Source organism: Mytilus edulis, unplaced genomic scaffold, assembly GCF_963676685.1.
Source record: "Mytilus edulis unplaced genomic scaffold, xbMytEdul2.2 SCAFFOLD_813, whole genome shotgun sequence".
NCBI lineage: Eukaryota > Metazoa > Mollusca > Bivalvia > Mytilida > Mytilidae > Mytilus > Mytilus edulis.
This window is the reverse complement of record NW_027267523.1, coordinates 22,436-31,114: the sequence shown is the minus strand read 5'-3', so window position 1 is coordinate 31,114 and position 8,679 is coordinate 22,436. Positions and strand designations below refer to the sequence as shown.

The 8,679-nt window shown below is 35.1% G+C and overlaps 1 protein-coding gene across 1 annotated transcript; it reads left to right on the top strand.

The window, feature by feature from the left end:
* The first annotated feature begins 3,458 nt into the window (after window positions 1–3,458).
* LOC139505582 (uncharacterized) lies at window positions 3,459–4,595 on the top strand. The gene has a single exon (XM_071295098.1). It carries the CDS (start codon window positions 3,459–3,461, stop codon window positions 4,593–4,595), a length of 1,137 nt encoding a protein of 378 aa, XP_071151199.1.
* The last annotated feature ends 4,084 nt before the right edge of the window (window positions 4,596–8,679 follow it).

Here is an 8,679-nt window from a genome sequence, read left to right as displayed (position 1 = left end):
ACAGAACAATATCTGTACAACTCAAATTTGGCTTAACCAAACATATTTGATTTCAAATATAAACAAAATCATCGGTATCTCTAATCTTACTACATCAGTTTTGTTTGTTCATTTTGAAACATGATTATAACTGTCGTCATTTGTTTTATGAAATATGCTAAATGGAAGAGACACTTGGTTCATTCCTTTCACACCACTTCCCGATATTATACCGCAAGTATTTAAAAGTATTTGTGTGTCCTTTTCTCAATTGATTTATATAGATATCGTCGTTTACACTAATCTGATCTTTTCACTATTATAATTATAATAAAACAACTTTAAATTCCCAAATACATAACAAGAGTGCACACGCTGAAATGTCTCGCCTTCTATACTAATCATTGATATTATGTTGATAGTCCTAGGTGTAAAGCTAAGCTTTATTACAACTGTCACATAAACTTAACACTAACCAAGATAACTAAACAAAGACCAATGAACCTTGAAAATGAGGTCAAGGTCAGATGAAACATGCCAGGCAGACATGTTCAGCTAACAATGCTTCTATACAACATATATAGTTGACCCATTACTTATAGTTTAAGAAAAATAGACCAAAACACAAAAACTTAACACTGTGCAATGAACCGTGAAAATGAGGTCAGGGTCAAATAAAACCTGCGTGACTGACATAAAGATCATAAAATATTTCCATACACCAAATATAGTTGACCTATGGCATATAGTATTAGATAAAAAGACCAAAACTCAAAAACTTAACTTTGACCACTGAACCATGAAAATGAGGTCAGGGTCACATGACATCTGCCCGCTAGATATGTACACCTTACAATCATTCCATACAACAAATATAGTAGACCTATTGCATATAGTATGAGAAAAACAGACCAAAACACAAAAATTTAACTATAACCACTGAACCATGAAAATGAGGTCAAGGTCAGATGACACCTGCCAGTTGGGCATGTACACCTTACAGTCCTTCCATACACCGAATATACTAGCCCTATTGCTTATAGTGTCTGAGATATGGACTTGACCACCAAAACTTAACCTTGTTCACTGATCCATGAAATGAGGTCGAGGTCAAGTGAAAACTGTCTGACAGACATGAGGACCTTGCAAGGTACGCACATATCAAATACAGTTATCCTATTACTTATAATAAGAGAGAATTCAACATTACAAAAAATTTGAACTTTTTTTTCAAGTGGTCACTGAACCATGAAAATGAGGTCAAGGACATTGGACATGTGACTGACGGAAACTTCGTAACATGAAGCATCTATATACGAAGTATGAAGTATCCAGGTCTTCTACCTTCTAAAATATAAATCTTTTAAGAAGTGAGCTAACGCCACCGCCGCCGCCGTAGCCGCCGCCGCCGCCGGATCACTATCCCTATGTCGAGCTTTCTGCAACAAAGGTTGCAGGCTCGACAATAAAACTGAGAAAGGAAATGGGGAATGTGTCAAAGCGACAACAACCCGACCATAGAGTAGAAAACAGCCGAAGGCACCAATGGGTCTTCACTGTAGCGAGAAACTCCCGCACGCGGAGGCGTCCTTCAGCTGGCCCCTTAAAAAATATGTACACTAGTACAGTGATAATGGACATCATACTAAACTCCGAATTATACACAAGAAACTAAAGGCCAGAGGCTCCTGACTTGGGACAGGCGCAAAATTGCGGCGGGTTAAACAACTTTATGAGATCTCAACCCTCCCCCTATAACTCTAGCCAATGTAGAAAAGTAAACGCATAAAAATACGCACATTATCATTCAGTTCAAGAGAAGTCCGAGTCCGATGTCAGAAGATGTAACAAAAATGACAATAATACATAAATAACAACAGACTACTAGCAGTTAACTGACATGCCAGCTCCAGACCTTAATTAAACTGATTGAAAAATTATCTCTTCATCATATGAATATCAGGCACAATCCCTCCCGTTATGGGGTTTAGTATCATGCTATCATAAAATAAATGAGAAGAACATAACCCGTGTCATGCCAACAACTGTTTTTTTTTTAAATAAATGTGTTTAGTTCCGATGCAAAGACCCTATAAGTGAATCAATATTAAAGCCAAAATATGCAATCTTTAATGACCTGACAACAGTGTCGTATAAACTATATCCCTTCTTAATAAGTCTGTTTAAAGATTTTGTAAGCTTTTGAGGTGAATACTGACATTTTTGTGCTTTGTCAGTTAAGAATATTACCATAAAAGATTGGATGTGAAATACCTGAACCTAAATTTCTTTCGCTAAAATCTAATACGTTGTTACATACACGAGCGAATCGTACAAGTTGAGATATATAAACACCATAACATGGTGACAAGGGAACGTCACCATCTAAAAATGAATAATTAACGATAGGAAATGAAAAATCATCTCTTTTATCATAAATTTTTGTATTAAGATTAATGATATAGATATCAAGATCGAGGAAAGGGTAGTGGTCATTGTTAGTATTAGCTTTATTTAAAGTAAGTTCATAAACACGTTAAATATATCAATAAATTGTCCATTGATATTACACATCTATTCTGGTCTAGTACTACCTCTGTCAATTTTAGTTTTTGACAAATTTATACATAAATCATATTCATTTTAAATAGAAATTAACAGTGTCGATCACCTTTTTGGAGGACAGAAATATTTTCACTTAATGCCGGCGTCACACATGCGTTGGCGTATACGGCGTGCACCAGACGTACAGAAAAATTGACAAAGTTGCACACCAGAGGAACGCTAAGCAATCGTTAAACACGCGTTGCATAAGTTTAGAGTACGTCGAAATGCAAAGCTATACGCTTGGTGAACGCTATAACTCCAGGACATTTTTATGCAGCATACAAATTTTCATCCAGCCCAAGCGTTTGTCTAGCGTATACGAGTATCCTACACGCACTTAATACGTACGCTACGAGCGCGTTGACAACGCTACAGATAAGTTTGAGACACGTTTAGGGCACGTTGTATACGCTTCAATATCGTAGACTTAAACTAAAACGTATGCGTGTGTTTAACCCCACCATAAAACGTCCCAGACACGCCGAAAACAAGGATTACCGAAATTCACCAATCCGACAACAAAAGTATGTGTCCTTACTATATCACAGGAATCGATAACTTTATCTGTATTTCGCAAAACGTTTAGGAAATTTGGTCCTCAAATCTCTTCAAATTCGTTTTGTGTTTAGACTTTTAAATTCTTTCAATTCGAGCGTCACTGATGGGTCTTTTTAAACGAAACACGGATCTGGGGTTCACATTTTCAATCCTGGTTACCAACATGGAGGTCATTCCATTTAATAAAACAGCAATATTGTCATTTGCCTATCAAAGCTAGTTATAAATTTTCCTAACCTTGAACTAGGAAGTAATAAACAAATGATTTAATAATATTGTGACATATATTTCGACATAGAGTTTGCTTTGCTAAAATGGCTTTATCTAAACCACAATTAGGAACACAATCTCCAATTCAGTGTCAGTTATGTGAACAAGATCCTAAAATTTCCTGGAAATGTGTTGAATGTGAACTACTGATGTGTAGTTTATGTAAGAATAACATTCATCCTAAAATCAAAACTGCCGGGGAACATAGGATTATATCTATCAAGGATATTGGGAATACATTACTCTCTAACAAAGGTATTGGGAGCACACCAGGCTCCACCAAGGATTGCACAAATGTTGATCTGACCGTTGTTGGAGAATATAAAACCAATTTAGATTCGATTTTTCAACTGGCAATATCCTTAGATGATTCATTGTGGATTAGTGATGGAGTTCATAAGAAGGGAATTAGATTTTTTGCTCCCTATACCGGACTGCAGAAAGTAAAATGCGAAGGAAATAAGCTAAAGGTGATATCTAATTTTAACATTCACATCTATTGCTTGGCCATTACTCATGATAATGACTTACTTATAGCTACGGAAGGACCAATACTGAAACAGATCAAGAGTGGAACAAATAAGATTATTGACACCGTATTTGATTTAACGCCATATGAGCCTGTGTCCATTCACATTACCAGACAAAATAAAATTATTGTAGGAGCTTACGATGATGGAAAAGGCATGGTAATTGCAATGGACCATAAGGGGAAACACGATAAGATATACGACGAATGCCAGAATAAAGGTATTTCATTTAATGTCCCATGGAGAATAACTGCAACTTCTAATGATAATATTTTTGTGAGTGACATGAGTAATCAAGAATATGAAGGAAGAGTTGTAGTCATGGGACCTGGGGACTTTATCAATACATATTCCGGCCATCCAGACATCAACACTGAAAATAGACCATTTTCTCCAAGTGATTTAACAACAACACCTGCTGACAATGTTATTATCGTAGATGATTACAGCAGGTCTCTTCATATCCTGAATACATCAGGAGAGTTGATAACGCACATCAGCACTAAGGATACAGGAATAGTGGAAAATCCATTTTGCATAGGACTTGCAATGGCAGGACATTTTTGTATGCTGTATATAGGTACACTGACTGAACAGGGAAATACAGAAAAAGTAAAACTTTATAAACTGAACTTGAAAGGTTGTAAATAACCACAATTAACATTTAAACATGTGTATATATTTTTCTCAATTGTAAATACCTTATAGAATACACTCATAATCATGATGTAAAAGTTGCCTTTTTTATTGACATTGTCACTTATTTTCTGATTAAGGAGCTCGAGGGTACAAAAAAATCAGCAAAAATTGAAATATCTAATTTTTCAGTTCAAATTTTATTTATTACACTATTATTTGTTACTTTTGATATATGGTACAAAAATCAACCAAAAAAGAGCAATTTGTTTTTGCCCAAGATGACTTTTAAAAATGTTTTTTTCATTGAAAAAGCTCCAAATTATCTCCCTTTGGTGAAAAAAATGCCATGTTTTTGAATTAAAATTGAAATAACTTTTAAACTCATCAGTGACTTATATTTTTTATTATTTTTTTCAAATAAACTGTACTTAATCTATATTTGAAATTAAACCTGTTTAGCATGTAGTGAACTTTATGCTTGTACACTATTTAAATATTACATAATTGAATGCACATTTTTGCCAAATTCACTGTTGTTTCTCCCTAGCAACACATCTGTGCCCATGGCAGCCACAATTTGTTTTCTATTTTACAAGATTTAATTTTAAATATGTTGCAACAGAAAGGCAATTTAAGATGCAAATTGTAAAAAGTAACAAACTCCAAAGTACCAAAGTAAATGTTAAGGGGAAAAGCAATATTGAAACATCAACAAACAAAACAAAACACCGGGTATTGCTGATATATACAGATTGTGCATCTAATGCTGGGAGGGGTCTCACTTATCAGCGACAAGAAGAATAATACTAGTATAAAGACAAGAACACATATTTAGCGCTAAGAAGTCTTGATATTAATTATCTAAAATAAATAGATAAAGACACATGCATTAAAGGGTGTTTTTAACTGTCGGTGTATTTCTATTACAGTAGTTATATATGTTTCAGGTAGGGGTTGGGGTTGGAGGGGGGCACTTCTATTAACAAGGTGATAGGACGTGCCTCTGGAATAATTCACCTTTTTAAGCTAAAAATTAGAGAAAAGTTAAGAAAACTATCAGATATATATGATAAGGACAATAAAGTGCCCATAACTTCTTTGACTGTCAACTTTTTGGTGTTCCCACTGTGTCTTTATCAACCAATTTTTCTCTTTTGACACTTAAGTATTCCTCTTTTACATTAAACCACATGAAACCAAATCAAAATGGGGAAAGGGTACTGGTAACTTCTTCATCCTTTATATCAATTAAGTATTGAAGTACACCCCACCCACCCCCTCTAGACATATGTAGAGGATCGTTAGGGTTGACTTTTCGAAATTCATCTTATTTTTATTATCTATTTCAGATGTCCAGACTTATAACCATATCATTCTATAGCATTACAAAACTGGTACATGCTACTATCTCAAATAAATCTGTATTCTTAAAACTTTCCTATATTCATTATAAATATTATTTGTTTTATTGTAGTTCTTGTCACTGTGACTAGTATATCTTTCGCCTTCACTAATCTTAGTGTCGTATGACTTGGTCTTTGATTATCATGACAATATTTATTATATATACGTCAAAATAGTTAAAAACAAGAATGTGTCTTTAGTACATGGATGCCCAAATTGCAAGACTAACAAAGGCCAGAGAATCCTGAATTGGGATAGGCGCAAAAATCGGCGCAAACATGTTATTTTGAGACCTCAAAACCCCTCTCCCTTTACCTCTAGCCAAAGTAGAAAAAAAATCAAACATACAACAATACGCACAGTAAAACTTAGTTTAAAAGAAGTCTGAGTCTGATGTCAGATTAAACTACCTAGACCGAAAACTTAAACCTGAAGCGGGACACAAGAACTATCAGACTAACATACAAACATGCGCACAGACAAACGGATGCACAGACCAGAAAACATAATGCCCACAAATGGGGCGTAACAACAAACCGAGACATTTTTTAAAATTACACTTTAACTTTACACATGATTATGAAACTATTCAAAACATAACCTTTAAAAAGGTAAAAGACATGTAGGATGCTTACAGACTTCAGGCACTTGTTTCTATGCATGGTCACCTATTCATATATATATATATATATATATATATATATGAGTCTGAAAGATTGTGTAACAATACCGATAAATAGATGGAAAACAAAACACTAAAAAATAGTGTTGAATATCATTGCACAAAGATGGAAAAACTGAACAGATGATATAAATTATACAATAATTGCAAATATTTCGGCTCAACAAATGGCCTTCTTCGGTGACAAAAGTTTTAACAATAATGAGATATAATGTATAAGGTGTAAACATAGATCACTAATAATACAGGTAAGTTTTGGTCGATTGATTTTAATCCAAAATCCTGAATATAATAATATAAACACTAGACTGTAAATTTAATTATTTCTTTCTATTGATTCCATCTGGATGGAGGACACCCAGTGTTTTTATCCAAAACCTCTCCCGATTTTCTCTTTGCCTATGTTGCCATGTACAATCCTGTTCGATCACAAGGATCTTCATGTGATCAAAATCTTTCAGATTGTGATCTGGTAACCTGAAATGTTGGCTGACAGGAATATACGGTTTTTTTGTGAGGTCACTCCTGTGGCCATTGAGGCGTTTGTGAAATGGCTGCATAGATTCACCAACATATTGGAGACCACATCTAGGACACTCAAGAACGTAAATCACGTTTGAGCTTTTGCAGTTGACATTGCAGAAGATCTTGTATGTCTTTTCTGTGGTCTTACTGTGAACTGTTGATGAATGCTGCAATTGGTTGCAACATTTGCAGCGCTTATCCCCACAAGGCTGACAATTACCTACAGTATGGTTAGGTTTGGAAAGGTCAGCACGGACAAGTATATTTCTCAGGCTGTTAGGTTGTTTGAAGGCAATCATGGGAGGCTCAGGAAAGATTTTGGATAACTTCGAATGTTTCTCGATTGCTGTCCAATGATCACGAATGGTCTTGAAACTATTTCTCAGGCATGGATGGTAGGTGAGCACACATGGGATTCTTTTACTTTTCTGTTTATCTTTGTAAGTTAGCAGACTGCTTCTGGGGATGGATTCCGCTTTTCGAAAACTATTTTTGATGTTTTTGTGTTTATATCCCCTTCTTTTCAAATGTCCTTTAAGCTGCCCCAGACGTTGTTTTGCAGTGTCTTCAGAGGAGCAGATTCGCCTTATTCTTAGAGCTTGGCTGTATGGAATGCTCTTCGTGCAGTGTGGAGGATGGCAACTTTCAGGCGACAAGTATTGATGAGTATCTGTAGGTTTAGAGTATATATCTGTGTTTATTATACCTACAGAGAGGGTGCTAGATGTATCAAGGAAGTTTATGGTGGAATTAGATGTTTCATGGGTGAATTTGATGGTAGGGTGTTGATTGTTAGCATTTGTTATAAAAGTTTGTAATTTTTGGTCTCCCTTGTCCCATTTCATGTCAACGTCATCAATAAATCGATACCAGGAAAGCGGTTTTTCGATGGAGCACTCCAGCAGTTGCTTTTCAAATTTACCCATGAATATATTGGCATAAGATGGAGCCATTTTTGTACCCATAGCAGTGCCATTTGTCTGTAAATAGTGTTCTCCTTGGAATGTGAAGTTGTTCTTTTTCAAGACCATAGTAAACATTTCAACTTGTCACTATGGATGTCACCTCTCTCTATACGAATATTCCCCATGCGGATGGTATTGAAGCATGTAGAGAAGTTTGGGACTCTCGATCTCTTAAAATTCCACCTACTGATTGCTTAGTTGAAATGCTTACTATGGTCTTGATAAAGGTAGTTTCATTTTCAAAATAAATTTCGTGTTTCTCGCCAATTATGTAAATTTAAGCAAAATAATCTTTTAAATTCTGTCCCCCCCCTTTTTCTAACATAAATCATGGATCCAACCCTAATAAAAGAGAGAGAAGATTGCCTCATTGATTCAAACACCAGATTTTGAATTGATAATTAGCAGAAATATAAGAACTGTACAGATTTTGTTATATTGAAGGTATATCTAAAATTTCATAATTAAAAAAAAAAAAAGTCCTCAAAGTTGTTATTGACTCCCTACACATGTAGTTCAT